Below are 27,913 nucleotides of genomic sequence, written 5' to 3'. Positions count from 1 at the left end.
TTGTGATTGTGATTGGAACTGCATTACATCTATGCATTTATTTGGAAGCACTGTCCACCTATGCAATATTAAGTTATCCCACCTAGGAAATTAAATGGCTTTCAATTTACTCAGATTGTTTTACATCCTTCTGTAAATCCTTAAGATGTTCTCAATATAGGTCTTGGTACTTCCTTTAAACTTATTCTTAGGTACTAAATAAACAGGATATTCTATGAGGATCTGACTGTGATTACCAACCTCAATCAGGATAATAACCTCTAAGACAGATGTAAGCCTATGATTGTGAATCTTCTTCTGTACAATATTTTTATCTTGCCTCATCTTAACAAACAGAAGGTACTCAAAGTTTACATGCATGAAGAATTGAAGATATTTTGTATTGGTTAACATAGATGATAAACTTAGCTGATCCATTAAATCTGTCTCCCTATGCAAGACAAAGTATTTGAATCAAAAGTAGACTCTATTCCTCTTCCTGGACCTTGGAAGGAGACAAGCCAGTAAGAAATAAATTCCCTGATTCTAATATATTGAACCTCAGTCATGTGCATCAGAATCACCTGGAGGCTTATTAGAACAGAATCTGCCTTCTGACAAGTTCCCAGTGGTGCTGGTGCTTTGGCCCAATGATTGCGCTTTGAGAACCGCTGTTCTAATGCAGTAACCTTGGGAGAGAAAGTCCAGTAGCTAGGCTGAGATGGATATAACAGGTGATGGTAGACAGCCCAAGTCGGATCTCTGATCACAGTAAGAATTTGTATGTTTGGCATTATATTCCTTTAAAGCTACGATTTTTTCCTCTGCGTTTAAGTTTTATTCATATCTCATGTATTTTCATATAAACTGTTCTAGTTTTTCCATTTGTATAAGATTTGTAATCGCAGCTATGATTTAGTAATTGTGTAGTAGATTGTTTGGAAAGTTAGTAAGTTTTTTTTTTTTTTTTTTTTTTGCGGTACGCGGGCCTCTCACTGTTGTGGCCTCTCCCGTTGCAGAGCACAGGCTCCGGACGCGCAGGCACAGCGGCCATGGCTCACGGGCCCAGCTGCTCCGCGGCATGTGGGATCTTCCCAGACCGGGGCACGAACCCGTGTCCCCTGCATCGGCAGGTGGACTCTCAACCACTGCGCCACCAGGGAAGCCCAGTTAAGTTTTTTTAAAACTTTGTTTGTTCATTTATTCATCGAATGTTTATTGAGCATCAACTATGAGCTATATGCTTGGGACACATCAGTGAGCAACAGAGACAAAGACTCCGGAGGTTACATTAGTGGGCAGGAGGTAGGCAATAAACAATAAACATAGTAAGTAAATTATACAGCATGCTAGGGCATGGTAGACGCTACAGGTGAAAAAAACAGAGGAGAGCAAGGTGAATCATAAGGGCAGGAAGGGGGCTGCAATTTCAAATATGTTGATCAAATTAGGCCTCTTTGAGAAGGCAAAATTAGAGCAAGAACTTAAAGGAGGCAAAGGAGTTACCCAAGTGCACATACCGCAGAAGGATGCAAGCAGCTTGTGCAAAAGCCCTTACGCAGCAGGACTCCAGAGTACTTGAAGACTAAGGAGGCCACTGGAGCAGGTAAGGGCAGAGAACTGGGGATGAGGTCAGAGAGGCAAGAGGGGCCAGTTTACGTAGGGCCTTCGGAGGCCATTGTTTCGACTTTAGGTCTCAGTATTCATGAAATGAGGAACTATGGCAGAATCCTGAGCAGATGAGTGACACAATAAGATTTATATTTTTAAGGCATCACTGGCTGTTACATGGTGCACAAACTATGCGGAGCAAGGGTAGAAACAGAGAGACCATGGAGTAGGCAGCTGAGCAGTGACCCAGCGAGGGACGACAGCAGCTTGGATCAGGGTGGTGGCAGTGGAGGAACAGAGAAGGAATTAGACTCTGGTTCTAGCCCAAAGGCAAAGCCAACAGAATTTCCTGATGGAATGGATGTGTGGTGTAAAACAGGGAAATCAAGAATGACTCTCAAGTTTTTAGCCTCAAAAACATGAAGGATAGAATTTAGCATCAGTGAAACGAGGATGACTACTAAATAGGTTTAGGGTTGAAGATCAGGCCATTGGTTCTGCATGTTAAGTTTTAGATGTTCATTTGACTTGCAAATGGAGATGTTGAGTAGGCAGTTAGATACAGGAAACTAGATTTCAGAAGTCAAGGCTAGTTTTAAATTTGGGAGTTGCCAGCAAATAGGTGGTTGTGAAAGCCACGAAACGAGATGTACAGATGGAGAATGGACTGAGCCCTCAGTCCCTCTAATGTGAGACCAGGGAGAAGCACCAGACCAGTAAAGGAGACACCAGTACTGTAGGGAGAAAGCAGAGCATGGTGTTCTGGGAATCAAGCAAAGAAAGTGTATCAAGCAGGAGGGAGTGAACCACTTTGTCAGATGTTGCTGTTAGGTCAACTAATACTAGGATTGAAGATTAACCATTGGAATTAGCATATGGCGGGTATTAGTGACCTTGACAGGAGCAGTTTTGGTGATAGTGAAAGCCTAGTTGGGAGTAGATTCGAGTGAGAATCAGAAGGGAGAAACGTGAGACAAGTTACAGACTGTTATTGCAAGATGCTGTGTTGCAGAGGGGAGCAAAGAAATGGGACAGTAACAAGTGAGGGAAGGGAGATCAAGTTTTGTACTTTTTTTAAATGAGAGGAATAACAGAATGCTTGAACGATGGTGGAAATAATCCAGTATGGAGGCAAAAACTTGTTAATGTAAGGGAGAAAAGGGAGAATTGTTGAATCAAGATCATTGGGTAGGTGAGTGAGGATGGGATTTAGTATAGGAATCAGAAAACTTTTTCTGTAAAGAGCTAGACAGTAAATAATTTAGGGCCACTCATGGTCTCTGTTGTATAGTCTTTTTTCCCCCCAACCATCAAAAAATGTAAAAACCATTCTTGCTTCATGGGCTGTATAAAAACAAAGACCAGTGTTTGGCCTACAGGCTGCAGTTTGCTGATCCCTGATCTAGTACCCAAGCAGAGATGCTGATTTTAGGTAAGAACATGGAGAACAGGGATGGTTTTCATACGGTAATGGGCTGGAACGCAGAGTCCATCAGTTCAATGCTGATAGGCAGATAGATATAGTGGCAGGAGCCCTCTTCTGATTGTTTCAGTTTTCTCCAGGAAGTATGAAAAGTTATCACTGAGGGTAAGACTGGGAGTAGAAAGCAGTAAATATTTGAAGAACTGTATCAAATAGTTGTGTAAGAAAAGGGGAGAGGGATTGCCTGGCAGCACTTTGAGATCAGTTGAGGTTTGTGTTCATAAATTTAAAGTGAGACCTCTTACCATGCTTTCATTTTTCTTCCAGTCATGTTCAGTTACCTGGGAGCCAGGTATGAGTTATGGTTTTGACAGGAGAGTATGAGGAATCAAGAGAAGAAATCAAGGGCATATCTAAGGGAGTGATCAATGATTGACTATGGAATTTAAACAGGGTAAAGAGGGAACTAAGGGTAAGGGGCAGTGAAACACTGATAGGATCAATAACTGGAATTCTCAGCGACTTTGAAGAATTGTCGAGACCAGATACCTAGAGGGGTGCGCTGGAAAACAGGAGGCTGGTCAGAGAAGGGGATGCATGAAATGGAGAACATGGAGGGCTTGCAGTTACTGCTAGAAGAAGCTCCAACTAGAGAGTGATCAAGGGAATGACTCAGGCAGAGTGAAAAGGAGAGCTGTTCAAGCAGATGGGAGCCAAGGTATCAGAGCATTGATATGCATACTAAAATCACCAACAAGGAAGGCGGGAGTGTTGGAGATACTGATGATGAACCAGAAGTTAAAAATCAAGAAATAGGGGACTTCCCTTGCGGTCCAGTGGTTAAGACTTTGCCTTCCAGTGCAGGGGGTGAGGGTTCGATCCCTGGTCGGGGAACTAAGATCCCACATACCTTGTGGCCAAAAAACCAAAACCAAAACATAAAACAGAAGCAATGTTGTAACAAATTCAATAAAGGCTTAAAAAAAACGAAGGTCCATGTCAAAAAAAAAATCTAAAAAAAATATCAAGAAATAAAGGTAAACTTTGTTGACTTCAAGTTTTACTGCACTGAGATCTTAAGAGTAGCTTTTAAGATTACTAGCTTTTGAAATTCAGTAAGGATTTCTATGTGGCCAAATTTGATTAATATTTGTAAATGCTCCATGGGCATAAGACAATATGAATTCCCTACTTCGAAGATACAAAATTATAATTATTTTTCATTAGGTTGTTCTCACTAGACATGGAGTGGTCAATTAGGAAGCCACTGTATAGACAAAAGATAGTGGTTTGGATGAGGCTGGTGGTAGTAGAGATAAAAGGAACTGGATAGAGTGAGAGATATTTAGGCAATCAAGTCAATAGGACCTAATGATGAATTGGCTATGGCGTGTAAAGGAGAGAAATGACAAGGATGACTTTTAGGTTTCTATAAAAAGGTAGATGATGGTCCAGCAATATTAAGAACATAGACTTTGAGAAGCCAGGATGGGACTTCCCTGGTGGAGTAGTGGTTAAGAATCCGCCTGCCAATGCAGGGGACACAGGTTCAATCCCCGGTCCTGGAAGATCCCACATGCCACAGAGTAACTAAGCTTGTGCGCCACAGCTACTGAGCCTATGCTCTAGAGCCTGCGAGCCACAACTACTGAAGCCCGAGTGCCTAGAGCCCGAGCTCCATGACGAGAAGCCACCGCAATGAGAAGCCCGTGCACCACAACGAAAAATAGCCCCCGCTCGCCACAACTAGAGAAAGGCCGCATGCAGCAGTGAAGACCCAACACAGCAAAAAAAATTAGTTAATTAAAAAAAGAAAAAGAGAAGTCAGGATGCCTTTGCTCAAAGTTAGCTTTACTTGCATGGTGTGTTATATCCGCAAGTTATTTGACCTCTCAATTTTCTCTGTGCGAAAAGCAGATAATATATGAGGTTCTTATGAGGTCTGAATGAACTGATGGATGTAAAGCACTTATTTCAGCCCTAACACGAGGTGAACCCTCAATGAGTGTGAGCTATTTTTAACCTTTACTGATAGGGAACATTCAAAGATGACCCAGTTTGAAAGGCCAGGGAATGATCTCGGTTTTCTACATTTCAAAGATGCATTTGAAGCTTTCATGTGGCGGTGTTAGGTAAGTAAGTAGTTGGATATTCAGGCCTGGAACTTAGAAAAAAGGTCTGAGCTAGAGATACAAATTACTGAGCCATCTGTGTATAGGTGGTAACTATACACAGAGGCCATGGGAGTAGACAGGGTGCTTGGAAGCAAATAGAGAGGGGAGGCACTGATGATTTGCTTTTTTCTTGTAAATTGAGGTAAAATTTACAACACAAAGTTCACCATTGTAACGTACAATTCAGTGGCTTCCAGCACATTCACATCTGAAACCATCAGCACTGTCTAAATTTGGACATTTCATCACTCAACAAAGAAACTCCACATCAAGCAGTCACTCCCCAGACCTATGTCTCCCTAGTCCCTGGCGACCACTCATCTATCTCCATGGATTTGCTTATTCTAGACATTTCACACCAATGGAATCAGAATCTTATGTGTTTTTTTGTGTGTGTCTGGCTTCTTTCACTTGGCAGGTTTTTCAGGGTTGATCCATGTTGTACCCTGTATCAGTACATCACTCCTACTTATGGCTGAATAATATTCCATTGTGTGTATATACCACAATGTATCCATTCATATGTTGTGGACAGTTTGGATGTTTCCGCTTTTGGTCATTATTTGGCTACATTCAGGTACAAGCTTTTGTTTGAATACCTGTTTTCATTTCTCTGGAGTATATATTTACGAGTAGAAACTGCTGAGTCATAAAGTAATCCTATGTTTAAACTTCTGAAGAACCACCAAACAGTTTTCCATAGTGGCTGCACCATTTTACTTTCCCGCTAGCAATTTATGAGGGTTCCAATTTCTCCACATCCTTGTCAACACCGGTTTGATTTTTAATTACAGTCATTCTAGTGGGTGTGATGTGGTATCTCATTGTGGTTTTTTTTAAAATTAATTATTTATTTAGGGCTGTGTTGGGTCTTCGTTTCTGTGCGAGGGCTTTCTCTAGTTGTGGCAAGTGGGGGCCACTCTTCATCGCGGTGCGCGGGCCTCTCACTATCGCGGCCTCTCTTGTTGCGGAGCACAGGCTCCAGACGTGCAGGCTCAGTAGTTGTGGCTCATGGGCCTAGTTGCTCCGCGGCATGTGGGATCTTCCCAGACCAGGGCTCGAACCCGTGTCCCCTGCATTAGCAGGCAGATTCTCAACCACTGTGCCACCAGGGAAGGCCTCATTGTGGTTTTGATTTGTATTAATATTTCCTTAATGGCATGATATTGAGCATCTTTTCATGTACTGTTGGCCATTAAAATATCTTCCTTGGAGAAATGTCTATTCAAGTGCTTTGACCATTTTAAAGTTGGGTTGTTTTTTATTGATGAATTTATGAGAGTTATTTATATATTTAGGATAACAGACTCTCATCACGTGTATGACTTGCAAATATTTCTCCCACTCAGTGGGCTTTTTCTTGATAGTGTCATTTGATGCACAGAAGTTTTAAATTTTGATGAAATCCATTTATCTACTTTTCATTTTGTTATTCGTGCTTCTGATGTCATATCTAAGAATAACATTGCCAAATCCAAAGTCATGTAGATTTACCCCCAATATATTAAGAGTTGTATAGTTGCCCTCTTACATTTTGAGTTAGTGTTTTTATATGGTGTGCGGTAAGGGTTCAAACGAATTAATTTGCATGTGGATATACAATTTTCTTAGCAGCATTTACTGAAAATACTAGTCTTCCACCAGTGATGTTTTGATATCTTTGTCAAATATCAATTTAACATACATGTATTGGTTTAGTTCTGGGCTCTCAATTCTATTATACTGACTTATCAATCTAACCTTCCGCCAATACCACACTATGCTGATGACTGTAGCTTTGTAGTAAGCTTTGAAATCAGAAAGTATGAGTCCTCCAACTTTCTTCTTTTTGAAGATTGTTTTGGGGTCCCTTGTAACTCTATACAAATTTTAGGATCAACTTGTCAATTTCTGCAAAAAAACATAGTTGGAATTTTGATAGGGACTGCAATGAATCTATAGATCAGTTTGCCATCCAAACAATATTAAGTCTTCCAAAATATGAACAGGGAATGTCTTTCCATTAATTAGCTCTTTAGTATTTTGTAAATAGTTTTCAATGTTATGTAGCTTTCAATGTAGTTTATGTCTCATTTAAACTTATTTCATAGTATTTTATTCGATGCTATTGTAAATGGAATTGTGTTCTTATTTTTTGGAATGTTCATTGCAAGTGTATAGAAAGAAAACTGGTTTTTGTTGATCCTGTACCTTGTGACTTTGCTAAATTTATTAGCACTAATAATTTTGTGGATTCCAGTCAGTCATGGTATGTAATCATTTAAACATGCTGCTGGGTTACTTTTGTTGAGGATTTTTGTATTTATATTTATTAGGGACACTTTGTATCTATATTCATTAGGGACTATGTTGGTAGTTTTATTTTCTTGTGATGTCTTCATCTGGCTTTGTTATCAGGGTAATGCTGGTCTAGAGGAAGAGGTTCTCTCTTCCTCTATTTTTTGTAAGAGTTTGAGGACTGGTGGTGTTTTTTCAAATGTTTGATAGACGTCACCAGTGAAGCCGTATGATTCTGGGCTTTTCTTTGTTGGAAGTTTTTTGATTACTCAATCAATATTCTTACTTGTAACGTTAAGTCTGTTCTATTTCTTCTTGAGTCAGTTTTGGTACTTTGTTTCTGGGAATCTGTACACTTCATCTAGGTCATCAAATTGGTTGGCATACAAATGTTAATAGTATTTTCTTGTAATTCTTTTTATTTCTATATGGTTGGTAATAATATCCCCATTTTCCCCTAATTTTAGTAATTTGGATCTTTTTTTCTTGGTCATTCTGTTTAAAGGTTTGTTAATTTTACTGATCTTTTCAAAGAACCAACTTCTGGTTTCATTGATTGTACTATTTTCTATTGTCTATATAATTTCTCTCTCCTCTAACCTTCATTGTTTCCTTCCTTCTGCTATCACTGGATTTACTTTTCTCTTCTTGTTCTAGTTCCTTAAAGTGGAAGGCTGGAAAGCATATGTGAAGGAAATGGCCTTAGAGATGAGGCTTAACTCCTGTTTTGAAACAGTGTCCTTTGGACAATGCAGTAGCATCCTAACTAGTTTCTCTGCATACTTCCTTGTCATAAAGACTATTCTCAACACAGTAGCCAGTGTCACTTCTCTGCTCAACTCCCCAATGGCTTCTCATCTGTCTCAGAATAAAAGCCAGCCTTCTTATAATGGCTTTTTGATCCTTCATCACCTACTCCCCCATCCCTTCCTTTAAACTATTTGACCTCATTTCCTCATACTTTCCCCCTCCGTCAATACGTTTTACCTACACAACCTTCCTTATTTCTCTTGAACACGCCAGACACACTCCTGCCTCAGGACATTTGCTCACACCGTTCCCTTTTCCAGGAACACTCCTCTCTCTCATCACCTTTAAGTCTTTGCTTAAATGTCACCTCAATGACCACTCTGTTTAAAATATTATTCCTAATCTAGTTCTCCCTATCATTCTCCACTCTTCTCCATAGCACTTACTATTATCCAAATTACCATATCAGTTATTTATGTTTGTTTTTTCCCACTCGAATATAAGCCCCAGGAGAGTAGAGATTTTTGTCTGTATTGTTCATTGATGTATTCCCAGCACTAGTGGGTTCTCAGTAAATTGTTGAGTAAGTAGAAGGAAGGATAAGATGCGTGTAGGTAAATTTGGCTATTTTGAGGCAGGAAGAAATTTCCATTTGGGGGCTTTGGTTTAGGAGGAAGGAGGTGCTATCTTCTGAAAGTGAAGGGGAGGCAGCACAGTGAGAGGAGAGTGGAAGTTAGAGGAACTTTTTGGAGTAGATGAGGGGGTTGAAGAGAGAAATGTCTAAGACTGCCTGGCTGTACTGAGGGTCCGTCTATTTGGTGATCATGAGACTTTAGAGGAATCAGTCTATTCAGAAGTTCACTCAACAGCCTTCAGCAGCATGCAACTGCTTTCAGGTACTGAGAAAGTGAACAGTTGGGTTAATCGAGGCTGAAGTTTTCCCAGAGGCAAAGGGTGTAGGTATAGTTCTCAATCTTGGCTGCACTTTGTTATCTATCACTGGGAGAAACTTTAAAAAACCGGCAAGTTGTAAATCCAGAACTTAGCTCAACTGTGAATACATGAGTCAACAAGGATCCTGGGGGTGTGTGGGGAGGGTGGGAATCCCAGGACCTGCTGATTCCATTATTTACACTATTACCCCAGCTTAGAAGGATATACCATATACTGATATGATGCTGTCCTGGAAGTTTTTACTCCCCTTTTCTAAATCATAATTTTTGTTGCGTTTTTGCTAATTTTCAACATAGTTGAATGAAAGCCTCACATCACAAACCTGAGAACACAAAGGGTCTCCTCTTAGTTATGTACTGCACTTAGTTAAAACATAAACTCCATAGGAGCAGAGACCAAGTGAATTTGCTTAATACTATGTTCCCAAGACGTGATACACAGAAACTCAGTAACGCTTTTTTTTGAATGAATGAATGATATCCACCAGCAGTGGAGTTATGTATGTGCCACGTGCTGCTAAATTATTTACGGAAGTTCATTAACTTTTTACAAACAGCCCTATACCCTATCAAGTCAATTTTAGGGATAAGGAAGCATAACCTCTGGGACTCTGGCAATTTGCCCAAGGTTACACTGCTCGTCCGTCAATAATGTAGCCAGAGCTCCACATTATGTCACTCTGATTCCAAAACCCATGCTCTTAAACACTAAACTGTGCCAAGTTGAGAGAAGGGCAAGGACAGAAAAAAAAGATAGAAAGGAAAAGTGCTTGGTAAAAATTTCAGAGGATGTATCCTTATTTTGTGACCCTTTAAAAATTTGAGCAAACCTTTTAAAGTCTCTTTTACAACTAGAGGCCTGATGACGTGACTTTCTGATTCTTCCTCCACCAATAGGGCCACACTAACGTCAGGGTCACCCATGGCCTTTTGGCTGATAGATCTCCCCCATAATGGTTGATATGTGTTCATTTATTGGCTGAAATATGGATCTCTGCTCATTCACAAACTTGAGATCTCTCATTCACAAATTTGAGATCTCTCATTCAACAGAAACGCAAGTGGTCTGCATAAGATTTGCTACATATGCAAATTCATATAAATTTTCAAATGTTACCTTTTACAATATTTTATGAGTATTAGGAATAATCCAGCTTTACTCCCATTTAATTTGTGACAGCAGGACTCAATTTATAATTCTGTTCTTTAAGAAAGCAAGCAGAAATAAACCCATGTTATCTTTTTCTTCGTGAGAATTATAATATTTTGCTGTTTTCTTTGTATATATTTTTGTAGGTAAATATTCTTTCACTCACCAAATATTTATCTGATTATGTCACACAGAACCTTCATTCTAGTGGGAGACAACCAATAAACAAAATACATAACATATTACGTGGCAAGAGGCACAGGAAAAACAGAGCAAGGTAAGGGAGAGAGATGGTGGTGGGGTGCTGCTTACATAGTTCTCAGAGTTCAGCCCTTTCTGATGAGAGATTTGAGCAGAGACCTGAAGAAGTGACAGTGTGAGCAAGTGGGTACCAAGGAGAAGAGCACTCAGGCAGGAGGATACTAGTGCAGAGGCCCTGAGACAGACATGCTCGGTATAGTGGAGGAAAGTGGAGGATGGAGTGGTGGGAAAAGACTGAGCACGCAGAAATGTCATACTGGATGTGAAACCAGAGGTAATGTGGGCGGGAGCAGTTTACGCAGGGCCCTGCAGACCACGGTAAGAATGGAAGACCACGGCTTTTGTTCTGAGTGAGATGGGAAGCCATCAGTGGGCTTTAAGATAGGAATGTTGTTGACTTTCAAAGGGATCACACTGACAGCTGCCGTGAGTGAGTAGATGACGTGGAAGCAAGTGTAGAAGTGGGAGACCAGCCCGGTGGCCTTTGCTATTGTCCAGGTGTAAGAAGACGGCGGCTTGGATCAGAGTGCCTGTGATGGAGGTGGTGAGCTGAGATCAGATTCTGGGTATATTTTTGAGATAGCGCTGGTGGGATTTGCTGATGGAGTGGATGTGAGGTGTGGAAGAATCAAGGATGACTCCAAAGTTTTTAGTCTGGAAGAATGGAGTTGCCATTTCATGAAATAGGGAACACTAAATCACAGTTCTTTGGTGGGGTGGGAGGGGGGTTAACAGTCTGGTTTAGACTATATTAAGTCTACCACACCTATCAGACATTCAAGCAGTGCTGTAAAGTAGGCAGTTAAGTGCGAGTCTAGTGTTTAGGGGAAAGGCGTGGGCTGGAGATTCAAACGTGGGTTTCATTTGGCCAGAGATCTGGATGGGGCTGCTGAGGGAGAAAGAACAGAGAGGAGAAGCAGTCCAAGTTGTGAGATCTTAATCCTGGGCTACTCCAGCATTTAGAGGCTGGAAAAAGAGGGCAACCAGCAAGGGGACTAAGTAACAGTCATTTAGGAAGCAAGAGAGAAATACAGAATGGAATTCTGGCAGGCAAGCAAAGGGGCTTCAGGAGGAAGAGAGTAAGTCATCAGCTGTGTCAAATGCTGCTGACAGGTGGAGTGACATGAAGACTGAGAAACGAAAGTGGGATTTGAGAGGGTGGAGGCTCCCAGGATCCGGAGCCTTAGTTTCAGTGGAGTCTGGGGGTCAAGTCTGACTTATGGGTTCGAGAGAGAGTAGCAGATGTGCAAATGAAGTCCTTCTGTATAGGAGACCAGGTCAGAGCAATGGGGTAGTATTTGCAGGGAGATATGATCAAGATTTTAGCTATTAAAATCTTTACAAGTTGACAAAAACAATCAAGTTGAGTGGGGAAAATCTGCTAAGGAAAGAGGACAATTCCAAGAGTAAAATGGAACTCAATGCAAAAGTGGCAGTTTGGGTCTTGGACAGGAATTTGGACCATCCATCCAGTTATGGAGGCTAGCAGTGTATTCAGATGGAGGAAGGCTGGTAGATGCAAGGTGGGCGTGGGCCAAAGCTGTTACAGATTTCTGATTCCATCTATCATCTCAAGAAGCAACACAGCAAGGACTGGGGATGTACCGTCAGGTTTAGAAGAGGTGAAACAGCTGTTGAAGAGGGCAGGGTAGACAGATCAGGGAAGTTAGTGGGAGGGGGGTGAGGAACCCAGGGAGCTCTTTTCAGAGTTAGTAAGGTGTTATGTTTTCCTCACGCATGCAGGGAATTGAGCAGGGCTGTGGGTTAGATATGTAAAGTGGAGGGAGAAGGCAAGGATGGAAGGTATTTCCAAAGGACGACTCACAACAACAGATAATGGAATCTAAAGTAGGCGACGAGATGAGATTTTTAAAAATGCGGGTAACATTTGGACGTGTTCTTTAGTAACAGTCGATTCTCATTATCTGAGAGAGCTGTGTTCTATAAAGTCACCGGGAACGCTAAACTTCTCCTGGAGGAGCAAAGGGTTAGGTTCCTAAGATCCTGCGGTCACATTTCGTCAACTGACCAGTACCTAACTTTGTTTATGTGAGTTCCTGTTTAGACATCTTATTTAATGTACTGTTGATTTACCAGCACTGACCTCATCACGGCCAAGAGCACTAATGATAACCCTAAACGAACAGGATGCAGGACACACGTTTTCTCCACAAATACTAGATAGCAGCTCAGCACTACGCCTGGGGTGGGGGTGTGGAGGCACTTAAAACACGAAAGCCACCAGTAAAAAGCACAAAAAATTTGCTAAAAACATGACACCGTATGTACTGTGAAAAGCACATCTGTTTACAGCGCAAGAGCTGATGTAACAAGGCTGAGTGTCGTCTCCTTTAACCTCAGTAGTGCCTGTCAGGCAAGTCACATTTTTCACTGTGCACGTCCACGAACCCTTGGATACTGATTCGGGGATTACAAATACATTGCAGTGAGCAGGTGAATTCGCAGACATGGAATGTGCGAATAACGAGAACCGACTGTACACTGCCTAGAGCTGTTTGCTGCGTGTCTCAGCCCGGTTTGCTGCTTTTGATCAAACGGTATATAACAAGTTCAGCAGACGTCTAATCATCAAACAAGAAATTAGTAATAAATTTTGCTGCCAGCTTTCAAAAAGTTTCTGCATGAGATTTATGTATTACTTTCTGTACTCTTCCAATCTGACGTCTTTCGTCTTCAGAGCAGTTGTCACAAAAGTGTTTAGAAACCACACTTAAAAGACTCCGGTTTTTCTTTTCTTTTTTTCCTCATTTCAGTCACTGGCAGTTTTGTTCTTAGTTACTGACACCTTCGGTGGGCCTTAAGTGGACTTTACTAGTCCTCCCAAACAGCAATAATCTTGGCTTTTGGCAGGTAGATGTGACAAATAAGGCTACGTAATTATTTTTTTTTTCTTTTTCCATCAGCTGTGATTTCTGGGCCTTCTTCCCCGCATCATTCCACCTCTTCATTAGGTCAGCCATAATTAACTGGTTGGATACCAATTAAATCAGTTCTTCGGAAGGACCTTGTTTCTTCTGATTTGTTTCCTACCTCACCTCTTTCTTCCATGTAATCTGTTGTATGTTTAGTGTATGTTTATTACACTTCATTCAGTGTTGCCTTACAAGATGTTTAGAACAGAAGGAGAAATAAAACCACCTGGATACCACCGCCGTCCAGGAAAGCCTAGCTGGGGTGACAGAGTTGATTTTCTCCCTCCCAACGTGCCAACGCCGCTACTGTGCCTGGAGCGCGCTAACAAATTCCCTTGACAGCAATTTCCTTAGCACTCCCCAGGCCTCCATTCACATGCAGAACCTCCAAACGACCGCACGTGAGCAAAGAGGAACCAGAAGAGAGAAAAATGGGAAACGAAGAAAGGAGACGGAGGGGAGGGCGCGGCTAGGGGTGGAAAACAGTAAACAACACTTTTTCCAAGGTCCCCCCTCCCCCACGCGTGCAGGCGCATCGCGCGTTTCCAATCAGCGGCCCAGGTGGCGCTCGCTCTTCCCCCACGGACCCCCCCCCCCACCCGGGGGGCGCAGGCCCACGGGCTCCCGGCGCTCCGCGCAGTGACCCGGAACGCACGCCGCCCTCGCCCCGCGCTTCCGGCGGTGACTTACTTCTAAGACGCCGACGGCCCAGGGGCGCGCCCTGCCCACCCCAGGCCGCCGCGCGGGCCTCCGGGGCAGCTCGCGTCCCCGCGCGCGGAGCGGGCGCCTGGGCCAGCGTCCGCCCGCCGCCCAACCAGGGGCTTCCCGGTCGGAGCCCGCAGGGGCGGGGGCGGCGGCCCGCGCGCTCCTGCGGGACGCCTCCCCGCCCCGCGCCGCCGGGCGCACGCGCAGCAGCGCAGCCGCCCTTAAGTCCGCGATGGCTCCTCGCGCGCCCCACCGGCCTCCTCCCGAAGGCGCCGCCCGCCCCGCGCGCCCCGGGGCCCCCGGGACCAGCCTCGGGCGGCTCCCCGAGCCGGACTACCCCTAAAGTGGAAGGGCGGCGGCCGGACGCGCGTGTGCGAGCCCGCAGCGGCGACCGGAAAGAGCGGACGGGTCGCGAGGAGGCGAGCCAGGCCGCGGAGGAAGAGGAGGGCCGCGGCGAGCCGAGGTTTGCCGAAGGCGGCGTTCCGGAGCGCGCGAGGGTGGGAGAGGAGGAGCGCGGCGGAAAGTGCCGAGGGTTTCCGAAGGCCGCAGCGGCCGAGTTGCCCGGATGTAGTTGGTGGAGCGGCAGCGGCGGCACCAGCGGCGGCGGCGGCAGGAGGAGGCGGCGGCGGCGGCGGAGGAGGAGGACCCGGCGGCGGGGGGAGGAGGGGTAGCGGCGGCGGAGCGGGAGGAGGCAAAGGCGGAGGAGGCAGTCGCTGCGCGCGGGGCCGAGCCGGACGCATCTTGGTGCCCCCTCCCCCGGTTCGCCGCTGCCCGGCCTGAGCCGATCCGAGCTGAGCGTGAGCGTGGTGCGGACGGAGGGGATGGCCCGGGAGCGCCGGCGCCAGTGACGGGGAGGTGCTGAGCGTCGCCGAGGGCGCGCCGGGCCCTGCGCCGCCCGCCGCCTGCGCGCCCGCCCGCCGCCCGGTCCGCGGCCGCTCCCCGTCCCCGACACACGCTCACAGGCCGGGCATTGATGGTAATGTATGCGAGGAAACAGCAGAGACTCAGTGATGGGTAAATCGTCTTTTCGTTTTGGGGCAGCGGGGCGGGCGGCGGGGGGGCGGCTGCTCCTTATCTGGGCCGGCCTCGCCGCCATTTTTGTTGTTAACCCTGATCCGGAGCAGCCGGGAGGGGGAGCGGCCGCGCGGGCGGCGGGCGGCGGCGGGCGCGAGTGTGCGTGTGCGCGCGGGCGGGCTCCGGGGGCTCCGCGGGGGGGGGCGCCGGGGCCCCCGGCCTCAGGCCGCTTCTCTTCCTGTTTTCCAGCTGTCACGACCGGCGGGGGGACGCGCAGCCTTACCAGGTACCCGCGGGCCGGGCGCGGGCCGGAGGGGCCGGCGGGGCCGGCGGGGCGGCGGGGCCGGCGGGGAGGGAGGAGCCGCTACTCGAGCGCAGGCTTCGCGAGCCGCTGCAGGCCCTTCGGGGCCACGGCTCCGCGGCGCCCGCAGCCTGCGCTCGGCCCCCGCGGCGCTCGCCGTCGAGGTGTGGGCGCTCATCTTGACAGGTGACTGGAGGAAGCGCAGCTCCGCGTGGCGAGCGGAGCCCATCTCGGCCGGGCGGGGCCGGACTCGGGCCTCTGGGCGGGAGGGACTCGGTGGGGCGAGGCGCGGGGGCCTCTGGAGCCACGCTCCTTTGTAGCGGGGCGACGAGAAGTTGCCGGAAAGGTGTCCAGAGTAGACGCGAGGCTGGGGCGAGGCTGCCGACGGGTTTGCGACTCCTGGGCGCGCGGTGGAGCGCTCTCCCTTCGCAGTTTGTTTTCGGGGCGGCTAAGTGCATTGCTAGTGGAAGATGGCGCTTTTGTTCCTGCCGGAGTTGAGGTCTTTGGGTGCTGGGGCAGCCGCTCTAAGTAAGGAAGGTGCTTCTACTGTGTGCCTGCGGCGGCTGCACGTAAACCTGTAATTTAAAAAAAAAAAAAAAGTCCTGGTAGAAGTGGCCCCTGGTTCCGGCGGTGGGGCGGGTCTCAGACATGGTTGGCAGCGCTCAGATGACACTAGAAGGAAATACTTTCTGCGTCTGATCCCTTACCGGGTAGGAGAGCAGGTTTCTAAGCTGACGGTAGTGTTACTGGCCAGCATGATTTGTTAAAAGCCCAAGTTAAAAACCCTAGGCCCCCTGATGTGCAAAACAGTGTTCATTAGTTTGCATAAGTCAGAGGTCAAACCCTGTTGAGCCGGGCCCTCCAAAGCATAATTGATGATGCGGTTTGAAAGACTGCCATGTCGTGGTTGTCTCAGATACGTTATTGCGAGGGAGTTCCATTAAGTTCCGCCGTGATAGGTCAGAAGTATCAGCCAGCGTTTCTTTCTGCCTCTTAAAATTATTTCCCGCACCTGCAAGAGCAGTGAAGTCAGGTCCCAAATGCTTTACATGGGTGAGTCCAAGCATTGGAGAAAGTGACGCTTTTGTGTTGTTGGATTGCAGAAACCTGTGCATGCTTGCTTATATCTTGTGTCTAGCGTAGCAGTTGCAGAGCAAAAACGGGATGACGGTAGTACTCTCCTTTAGATTAAACTTTCTAATTCCCAGAAAAATTTATTGAGGAGTTAATTTACCAAAGTGTCTGATTTCTTGTATTTACAAGATAATTAGTGGAGTGGATCTTTTTTTTTTTGAATGTGGTATTTTGATTTGTATGAGGAGCCTTACAGTAACTCTTAGTCATTTAGGTCTTGTTTGAATAACTTAAAGACAGACTTGGAAAAGGAAATTTTAATTTTCTTGATACAAATTCATAAAACTGAATGAAGTTAATATGCCAAGTTTTACAGTAGAACTAACCCAGAAAGTTGAGTTCAATGTTTTAATTCTCTTATTTTTGGGGGGGTGATGTTTTACAGGCACTTAAGTATTCATCGAAGAGTCACCCCAGTAGCGGTGATCACAGACATGAAAAAATGCGAGACGCCGCAGATCCTTCACCACCAAATAAAATGTTGCGGAGATCTGATAGTCCTGAAAACAAATATAGTGACAGCACAGGTCACAGTAAGGCCAAAAATGTGCATATTCACAGAGTTAGAGAGAGGGATGGTGGTGAGTAGCTTTTTGGTTGAAACTTTCACATGTTGGTTTTTCATGATAATTCTGTATAAAACAAAAGGTGTCAGTCATGTTTCCAGCTTGCAGACGTTACTGTATGGTTATGTCATCAGAATATTTTATTTTTATTTATGTGATTCCCAAACAAGTGATGTAGAGATAACAGATGCTGACCTGAGGATGCAAAACTGGACTCCAGTAGCTGATAGAGAATGCATTTATGAATGTAGCCTACCAGTACTTTATTAATGGTGAGGGAAAAATGCAGGACGTTTTTCCAAGAAAGGAACTTTCACCTCTTCAAGTAAAGATTTCAGTTTATTTGGCTTGGTTTATTTTGAGATCCTTGTTTCTGCTTGAATTTTTTTTTTTTAAGGAGTTCAGCCGTGTCTCCTAATGGTGAAGTGCGAATTTAAAAATTTAGTAGGTATTTTGAGACAGTTCACAGGTTAAAAAAATCATTTGTGATTCAGAAAATTTTTCTTAACTTTTTGCTGTGAACATTTAAATGAGATTTTTCCTGTTCCCTAGGATCTTATTAATGTAACTCGTATATTTCTTCACATATTCACCTTGTTAAAAGCCTCAGTGGTATAAGGGTAACTTCAGCTGTTCCTTTGCCTCAAGTTCTTTGTGGTAGGTGGAAGGCCAAGAAAAAAAGTTAAACTCTTAACTGTTTCAGACTTAATGTGGCCAAAATTTACCAAAATAATCAGATTTCATGTCTAAAGAATGCATTGAGGGATAAACCAATTTCCCTGAGGCAATTAATCTCTATTTTTCCCTGTTATAAGATCTTAAATTGCTTAATAGATAACGTGTTCGAAATAAATATACCCTATTGATTGTGCCTTTATAAACTTCTAAGGAAACTCGGTAGTCTCACATGGCTTTCTGTCTGATTTTCAACTAGCTTCTCAATATTTTGCTTTTACTTCAAAAAAAAAAAAAAAATCCTGCATCTTCTGGTTCTCTTTTTTGCCTCCTAGGGTAGAAGTCAGCTATACTCAGTATGATGAGATATTGAGAAACATCGGTCTCCTCTGTATATAATTACTGGGTTGAGGAAATTAATAATAATCAGAAGATTGCATTGAGATGGAACATTTGGATGGTTATTGAATGGGAGGGGAATATAGTTCTCCATTAAATATAGTATAGTTTTGTGCTACTTACACAGATAATCTGTATATTTGTTTGTAAGTAACAGCAGATGGGTTTGGTTATTTAGCGTTACAAGTTCTTGGACAGAATTACTTAAACTATTAACGTTTTTAATTTTGTAGGTAAGTTTTCATAGTGTATGTGTAGTCAAGATGATTCTATTACCAACCACTCTTCTGTAGTGGATTTCATTTCAAATGTTAGCTCTTAGAAGGCAGTATTGTTTGCACTGTATTTTGCTTTATCTTTAAAATTTTGGTGACTGTGACTAAATAGGATGTGGCACCTCACCTCCTTATGGATAAGTATCCCAGGTTCTCTTTTAGTGATTCTGATCTGGTTAATCTATCATGGATCCCCAAATCCAGGAAGGAGGTCATTTTAAGTACTCTAGGAAACTTCTGTAAATGCTTTCATACATTTACAGTGAATCACGCCTGGTAAATTCTTTTACAGGTGAAATAATCCCAAGAACATTTTGTTGCTCATTCATTCAGCAAACATTGGGCATCTGCTATGTGTCAGCAGTTGTGTGGTATTCCTGGAAGTAATGCTAAGATGTGATCCTGGCCTTGAAGCTATTCTTAAAGGCGCTGACTCTGGAGAGTCACCACCACTCTGGTGGTGGTCGAGCTGCTTGCTTTTTCTGTACTTTTTCTTTCTTCATTTTGATTTTAGTTTTCCTTTCTATGTGTAGTCCAGATATTTCTTGTTTGCTTTTAGTTTCCTTTTTATTTGCATCTGCTTGCTGATGGTTCTTTAGCTCCATTTGTAAAGAAACTTATTTTTCTGATCTAGTCCCTTGCTCAGTTAAAACCCCACTTTCTGATTTGCTTTTTTAGCTGTTTGCTTTTCTTTCTCTGGAGCCTTTTAACTAATACTAACTTCATCCCTGACTGTATCGTCTCTCATATACCTGGCTACCATATTACTTTACACTAGGTAGGAATAATAATGAATACCATAAAATCAAATCTACATTCTTGAGCTCAGAGTGCATCTTTGATGTTAATTCTGTGTTTTAAAGATGTGAAGTGGTGATTCTTCCCTCAGTTAATACTGATATATTTAGTCATTATACTTTGACTCCAGGTGTTTTTTTGTTTTTTCCTTGCTAATGAGAGTTTGAAACAGATTTAAAGGGAATATGTAACTTTATTACAGGCATTTTTATTCCCTGAGATTTTTATCTTTAAATAAATATGAATTCAGGGCTTCCCTGGTGGCGCAGTGGTTAAGAGTCCGCCTGCCGATGCAGGGGACGCGGGTTCGTGCCGCGGAGCGGCTGGGCCGTGAGCCATGGCCACTGAGCCTGCGCGTCCGGAGCCTGTGCTCCGCAGTGGGAGAGGCCACAACAGTGAGAGGCCCCCGTATCGCAAAAAAAAACAAAGAAAAAATATATATATACATATTTTAGATAAATGTCCACATAACAGTCAAAACCATTATCCAAAGTGAAGTGCAAGTGAATTGGATTATCTGTGCACTCAGCATTTGTAAGTAACAATTTAATGTAAGAACAGGTTACTGTATTTTTTGAACTAATTTCAAATTGATATTTATTTTAGGATTTAAAAAAAATCTCATAATTTTAATAAGTACCTAATTTAAGGATGTGTGTACACCCCCCCCCCCCGCGCCAAATGGGGCTTTACTGGCATCTGTCCACATCACAGCATATTTTTTTTCAGTAATTCACTAGATTTCTTCCATGGCACCTTGGATTTCCTTGAAAAGTGCCAATTCAGAGTAATATATAAAATGACTTTAAGGTATATCGTAAGTCAGAAAGCAGGGATTGAGGAGGATCGTCACTCGCAGAAATCTGCAGCTAAAAAGGATTTATTCCAGCTCTGTATGTGCAGTTAAAAGAATTGGAGGTTTTTATCCTGTAGGATTTATGAAAGGGAATGTAGATTATCTGTCGTAATTAAGGGAAATTATGTGACATTACAGCTTACCTAGAAGGTTGTTTAACTTGGTGGAATAAGTTATTTTTATATATTTCCTGATCTGTCTGCAAAATATCTTTTGTTTAAAAATAACCAAAAACAAGAATCTTAAGGTACACTGGATTTGGTTTTGCAGCGTAGACATGTTTTTAAAGGTGCAGCTTGCATCCCCCCACTTCAGAAGTACGACAGCACAGTACTGGTTGAACTTGTACTTCTGTGGAATTGTAAAACTCTTTCCATTTCGTTAAAGTATGTTTTTCTTTAACGAAACTAGTCCTGAGGATAATGTTACCAAGTAACTTTAAGAATGTTGATAGTACAAATGAGTTGAGGAACGAGGGATGTCTTTACAAGGGTTCTGTAAAGCTGTCCCACAGAACTTCAGCCTCTTGGGGGTTGTCCCATTTTTCTCATCATCCTTCTAAGAATTAACTGTCAGAAACATACTTGTTAGAAACATCTTTTGGGGGGAGATAGCTCCATTGGTTAATTGAAAAATATTCTGTATCGGCTCCCTGATTGGTGGGACTTAACAGTGATTTTGCATAGCTTTTGAGTTAGCATTCATATACCTTTGAGTACAAAGGAAAAATTGCCCTTAGTGGTTACATTTCTAAAGATGTTAAAGTTTGTAGCTGCATAACGAAAGCGCTTATTTTTTTGTCGTTTAGCTATATCTGGAGAAATCTGGAAATGTATTTAATACAGTTGTCAAATGACAGTTACTGTAACATTTGAAGGAATTGTTCAGTAGGGAGTATTTGGGGATAATTGGTGTTCTTACAGTTTTTAAAGTATGATTTAGTAATGTTTTAGTATTTTCACATTAAATAATAGACTGATAATTGCACAGTATGGTCTTACGGTTATTCATATAACTTTACATTTGGAATAAAACGAAATATGCTGTGCATCTGTAATGTTAGAAAGTACTATAAAAATGAACAGTCTCATTTGATCCTCATTGACCTTGGAAGGTAGATAGTACACATGGTATCCCTGTATTACAGTTTATAGATGAGGGAATATTTACTTTTATGAAAGGAACCCATAGTGACAGATTAGTCTAGAAATTAGTCCTCTCTACTCTGGTAACTTGTGTACACTGTTGGAGATGAAACATTCAGGCATATTTGAACTTTATTTGGTGGGTGTTTACTATATTACAAATTAGTATAAAGATGACTTGATTTGTATCTTAATGCTCCGGATACATCTTAATGAATTATAGTAGGTGTGCGTGTGTGTGTGTGTGTGTGTGTGTGTGGTTGTGGTTGTGTGGTGTGTGTGTGTAGTTCTAGACCAGATGATCATGTTAGTGTACTTTTAAAAATAAGTTTTAATGGGAAAGCTTGCCAATTTTACTAGGAAGAAGCCATTTTTCTCAAGTTAAGCCCTCGTATACAGAGGCTTGTTTTCAAAGCAACTTGGAAATTTCATACAGAATCTAAAATTCACTGATACTTGAATTAAGTGTTTTCTTGTCTAGTGAAAATAGATAAGTATTACCTATTTTTATTGGTCCAGTGTATATATAGTAAGGTAATAAACTAGGCAGATAGGTTTGCATTGGGTTTCCATAGGAAATAGGTATTCCATTTCAAGAGGAACAGAATAAGGTTGGTGGATAAACAGTTTTAATTTTTCAACTCTTCAGTATTCCTTAATTTTAGGAAATACTTGCTCTAAAGATTTGTGCGTGTGTTTGAACACATACCATGTCATTTGTCTTGTAGTCATCACATTTTAACCTATTTGTTATTCTTAAAAAGGTGGTTATTATGTATTTATGATACAATGGATTTCAATTTCACAGTCAAAAATATTTTGGAATGGTTTAAGGCAGTCTCAGTTGAACTGTTTTAGTTGTGCAAGATGTATTTAAAGTTCTTGGTGTAACATACTTAGGATTTCTGGTCCATAATTCACAGAAAATTTATATATTCGAGGTTGTCTTCCTGGTGAGGCTCTGTTTGTCTTATTTTGTTGTGCAGAATGGTTTTGATTTATGTAGGGAACCATTTTGTTGATGCTGGAAAGAGTGGAGCTAGCAGTGAGCTGGGGTATCTTGGTAGAGATTCTGTACCTGGGACCACATCTGTACCTGGACTCTGCTTCTGCGACCCTGTGCTAAGAACTGGAGATACTGTTCGTCAGTCATTTCAAAACCAGTTATTTAGGGCTTGAAAATATATCCTATGAAGACTCTCCTTTTTATGATTTATATGATGCTTCATAATCTCGAAAGCCCTTTTACATTGTTTTTCACCTGGTCCCATAACCCATTGAATTAGGCTGATCAGGATTATTCCTGTTTTACTGATGAACATATAATCTAATTATTTAGCCTACTATTGTTGAAAGTAGAAAGCAAGTCTTTTTGCTACACATAAAACCTTATCTCTACCTTAAAGTTGTATTCCAGCTGTAACCACTTAGTACACATCTTCCTGGACTTACAGTGGGGTTACTTCTCGATAAACCCATCAAAAGTTGAAAATATCGTAAGTGGGAAATGCATTTAATACATGTAACCTACCTTAAATGTGCTCAGAACACTTACACGAGCAAAAGCATTTTGGGTAAAATCATCTAACACAAAGCCTGCTTTACAGTAAAGTGTTGAACGTCGCGTGTAACTTACTGACTGCTGTACTGAGGGTGAAAAGCAGAATGGCTGTAAGTGTAGGGGTGGTTCGCCTTCTGGTCACGTGGTTGACTGGGAGCTCCGATCCTGAGGGCGTATCCTACCGCATATCGCTCGCCTGGGAGAAGAGCAGAATTCAAAATTACAAGTATGGTTCCCACCGCCTGCCTGTTGGCTTCCACATCATTGTAAGGTCAACAAATCCTAAGTCGAACCGTGGTAAGTCTGGGACCGTGTGTACTTAAAGTAAAACTGTTGTCCCCTCCTCCTCTTGCCTGGACTCTGCAGGAGCCTCTTGAATGGTGTCCCACATCTTTTATGCTTCACACAGCACGTAGCCAGAGTAGTCCAGTTAAAATGACAGCTTACATCGCTGTCATGCTCGAGACCCTCCTTTGACTGTGTTACTTACCGAGGCCTGTAATGAGCCCTGTGTAACCTGCTGTCTGGGTACTTCTGTGGCCTATTCCCCTTGTTGGTGCCGCTCTGTCCGCACTGGCCCCGCAGCAGGTTTGTTCATCTTTCTGTATGTCCCCCTGGTGCCGTCTCTCCAGTAGGGTGTCCGCTGAAGTACCACCCTCTCCCAGAGGCCTTACCTGCCGTTGCAGGCACTCAGCCGTCCTGTCATCGCCTGTCCTTCCCAGTGCTTTGTTCCTTCTTTGTACTTAGGTGACCTGATGTTACCGCTTTCTTGTCATTGTGTTACAGCACGTGTTCCTGGAAGTTGCCGTGCACAGTGCACCCCAGGGTTTATGGGGGGGACGTGGGTGGGGCACAGGACTCCAAGAACACTGTTGGCGGCATGTTAGGAAGGGGGCGGCCTTGCGAAGAGCTTGCACAACTTTGTTAAACGGTCAAGGAGTACACTAACGACACAGTAGATGCGGCATTTTACCTTGACGAAGGCCTGAAGTTAGTAGCTTGTGGAAGGGCTGCAGTTTGTGAGTTACTGTCAAGTGATGGAAGGAGGGTTATCTGAAATAACCCTTTGAAAATTGTCACCGACTGTGGATGGATGTGACCCGTAACTCGGACGCTGAGCTGGGGTAGCTGGCAGGTATTAGAGGCGTATGTCTCTGTGCCATGAATCCCCGTGTAGCTTGGTCCAGCTGGGTGCAGCTCGTGTTTCTCCCGGGTGAAATTGCTTGTAGGTAAGTGGGGAAATCTGTGTCATGCTCAGGTAGTTTCCTGGTAAATCAGTAGTGCTCAAACAAATTTGCATTTTTCGCAAAGTGTTATAGCGGGACTGACAGTTTTGCTTGTCCTCTGGAATATACTCCACCAGAACAGGGAGTAAATTTGTTGATGATTTTATCCCCTTGTATCCCTGTTGCCGAGAACAGTGCCTAACACCTTGGCAGGTTTTAGTAAATGGGTAGATGAAAGACTATTGGGATTGTCAGGATTGAAAGGGAAATGAAACTGGTTTTCTGGAATAGTGTTTCTCAGACATGCGTGTGTATGCTGAACATCTGGGGATCTTGCTAAAATGCATTTTCTAGCTCAGCAGTTCTGGGGTAGGGCCCAAGGGTCTGCCTTTTTAACAAGATCCCAGATGTTGCCATGTTGTTGGCTGCACGTGAGTGACAAGGTCGTAGAGCAGCACTGCCCAGCAGAAGCAAAGGGAGCCACAGAGGCGGGTTTTCTCGTGGCGCCGTTGAAGGCGAAGTGAGCTTTAGTGTGTTTTATATAACCTGGCGCATCCAGAATATTCTCACTTCGGCATGCACTGAATGTTTTAAAAACTATTAAGATTTTTTTTGTAATCCTTTTTTTGTGCAAAGTCTTTGAAATCTGGTATTTTACGCTTGCAGCATATTTCAGTTGGGACTGGCCACATTTCCTGTGCCTACTTGCCACATGTGGTTAGTGGCTGCTGAATTGGACAGCACAGTTCTGGAGAATATGATCACCCTGTTGACCTATTTAGCTTAACACGTTTTCCTATTTTTCTAAAGAAATTTTTTATCCGCTTGACTTCTGAAACAGCATCTTTATGCCAGGCAGGGTTGGAGTTAATGGGCCCTTGAACTGTATAGTGCTGCTTGTACTACAATTTCTGTTTGTTAGGATGAATTTATTATAGAAAAACTAGAAAATGCAGAGAAGGGGGAAAATGAAATCGCCTCAGATCCTGTCGGTAGTTTTCATAGGACTCATTCTTGTGCCGTAACATATGAGAAGGATCCTATACATAGCCTTTGCAGATTTTATTAAAAATGGTTTCGTATTATGGGGTTATTTGGCTCGTCTTCAGTGTATTTTCATAGTGATTCAGTAGACATTTGGTGTCAGCAGTATCAGTGTGAGAGGACTGACCACACATACTTTTAGTTAGTGCTCAGAGAATGTGAGCACTTCTCTCTTACCCTTAACCAATGGGTGGAGCCATCTTTCAGTTAGATTTGTGTTTTAGTCCAGTTGCTGATAACGTGTAGCTGGGCGACTTCAGGCATGTCACTCGCTCTGTGTTTTTGTGTCCACTCCCTAGGATTGCGGCGGGGTTGAATGAAAATGACAAACCTTGCAACACTTGTGAAGCATCTAGCCAAGTGCTCAGACTGTGACATAGTACATTATGATGTTTGTTCTTATTCCTGTGACTGAGGAGGAGTTGGTGTCAGACCAGCAGCCCCAGTCTCAAGCTACCGCTTCCTTCTTCCTTCTTCCTTCTTCCTTAGGAAGGACCATCCTGGGTATTATTTTCACTTGCCAGGTGAGGGGTCTGATCGGTGAGAGTTACGTACGTGAAGGGGCTACAGGGCCATGCTAGCTTGTTACCTGCTCATCCAGAGCTCTGCAGTTGAGAGATGTTTAGGATTGTTGGAAGGGTAAACCAAAACACAAATTTAGGGTAATTACCCCAAATTTGGCTGTCTATTCAAATCACCTAGGAAGCTTTTAGAGCTACAAGTTCCTGACTCCATCTGAATTATCATCAATCAGAGCATTGGGGGGCGGGTGCGGAGGGGAGACTAGAAAACTGAATTTTTAAATAAACACTGGTTTAATTTAGATACATGCAGACTGTAGACCTAGGCAGAGTGCGCACAAGAGGAGGAACGCTGAGATGGACATGAAGGAATGTGAATTTTCTCGTTAGGAGTCTAGAAGTCAGAGTGGTTGTTTGCCAGATCATACTGTGTGCTTTCTTGAGTTTCAGAGAACTTTGTTCTCTGTCACCTTCTTTTCTGATGCACAGATAATAGTATAATTTGTATACAGTTACGCATTAAATAGCTCAGTTAGCATCCTGTGGCATTTAATGTAATGGCCATTGCTCCGGAGTAGAACTAATGCTGGGAAGCAGAGGAGTTTTTAACCAGTATTAGCAGCTGGCCAGGCCTGCAGGATATGTTTGGGTTGTATCTGAAGCTGCCGCTCTTACTTAGATCGAGTGTTTCTGGCACACACACCCCCGTGCAGTCAGGCTTTCCTGAGACAGCCCGGTGCTAAGCTTCATCTGGTTTTTGTTTCTCTGGAACACAGAGCCTTGACCCGAGTTGGCGTGCTCAGGCCGACCTCAGGTGCTAGCAGACCGTCTTCCTGCAGTTGGTCCTGAGGAGTAGAGCGGGCCGTCGAACGATGTGGGGTTAGGGTGCCAGCCAGCCCCCTCCCCCGTAGCCGTTCTATGTATGACTTTACAGTCCAGCGTCCTTACCCGCCGTTCTGCGCTTCAGATTCAACTAACTTCAGCTCGTGTAGTGCTGTGAAATGTGTATATTGGGGAAGAAATCTGCCTGTAAGTGGACCAATGCAATTCAAACCTGTGTTGGTCAAGGGTCAACTGTAATTGCATTTTGAAGGAAACTTAGGATGAGCGTGTTTGATGTATTTAGATAGTGCTAGTCTTTTGGTTTAATCTCTGATTACTTCTGAATTGTATGACGGTGCGCCCGAAGAGCATGGCATCGTGTTGGCATCTTCTGAAGGGTTTTGACCTGTACTGTACCCATAAAACTAGTCCTTTGTGGTAGCTAAAAAGCAATACGAGAAAAAGATGTTATTTTGGAATATTTTGGCTCAGGTGAGAAGATCATGGTAAATATTTCTGCATTTAATAATGCATTTGTGAAGAATAAGTTTCCAGACTCTTCCAACTTCATAAAAGTATGTGCTGGTGGCTTATGAAAATTGAAGCCCTGGGGAAAACATGGGAGTTGGAACACAGTAAGATAGGCTGTTAGAAGTGGTGGTGTCTACGATCCCACAGCCTTTTCTGTGATGACGTGTTCCTGCTGCCTGTTGGCTCCTTATCAGGGTTTTAAAGTATCCATATGTAATACTCTGTGCATAGAGCTGAGTCTCGTTTACCATGGGGCATTTAAGTTATAAAGAATATTCTGAAGGGTTAGGTCACAGGCTGTGCTGTCTAAAGCACAGGCCAACCTCAGTTTTGTGTCTCGTGCAGTTATGGTGGCTCCTTTGTCGTGGAACTTACATGTCAGTGTTGGTCATTTTGCAAACGTCGACCCAAGGCACTTGGGCCTCCAGATTTCCTTGTCAGTTTGATTTGGGCTAGATTTATTTATTATTACCTTGACAAGGAGTTGGGTGAGTCCCTGATGCTGACTCTCATAATTTAGGGGTGTTCTTGATTCTTGGGAAGAACAGGTTTTAAAATATAGCACTCATTTTAGTATTTAAATGTCAAACTTATTTTTAGTGCAGAGATAGGGAATTACTGTTTAGTGTATGTCTCAGTTGATTTTCGCGTTCACTAAGTAAGGTCTTCTTAGAGCAGAACTACCGGTGGGCTTCCTGCTCGCCGTTGAACCGGACTTTTGTCAGCACCATGTCGTGATTAGCCCAGGGGATGACACGCTCTTCAGGACTTCCCCTTGGGTCCTTGCACATGGGCACACTGTACAGTTAGGCTTTCAGGTTGTCTCTCT

The 27,913-nt window shown here is 43.6% G+C and overlaps 1 protein-coding gene across 6 annotated transcripts in view; it reads left to right on the top strand.

The window, feature by feature from the left end:
- The first annotated feature begins 14,545 nt into the window (after positions 1-14,545).
- WAC (WW domain containing adaptor with coiled-coil) overlaps positions 14,546-27,913 on the top strand; it is an 84,161-nt gene continuing 70,793 nt past the window's right edge. For 4 of the 6 annotated variants that reach the window (XM_067705661.1, XM_067705642.1, XM_067705632.1 and 1 more), the window contains exons 1-3: positions 15,124-15,230; positions 15,480-15,516; positions 17,051-17,246. In XM_067705661.1, coding sequence (XP_067561762.1) covers positions 15,190-15,230; positions 15,480-15,516; positions 17,051-17,246 — 274 coding nt within the window. In that variant the 5' untranslated portion in view covers positions 15,124-15,189. Of the gene's footprint in view, positions 14,680-15,051; positions 15,231-15,479; positions 15,517-17,050; positions 17,247-27,913 lie in introns of those variants that run through there. The other 2 variants (XM_067705651.1, XM_067705671.1) reach the window with 2 other exon arrangements.

The sequence above is a fragment of the Pseudorca crassidens genome, chromosome 1 (assembly GCF_039906515.1).
Source record: "Pseudorca crassidens isolate mPseCra1 chromosome 1, mPseCra1.hap1, whole genome shotgun sequence".
Lineage (NCBI taxonomy): Eukaryota > Metazoa > Chordata > Mammalia > Artiodactyla > Delphinidae > Pseudorca > Pseudorca crassidens.
This window is presented reverse-complemented; position numbering and strand designations above follow the sequence as displayed.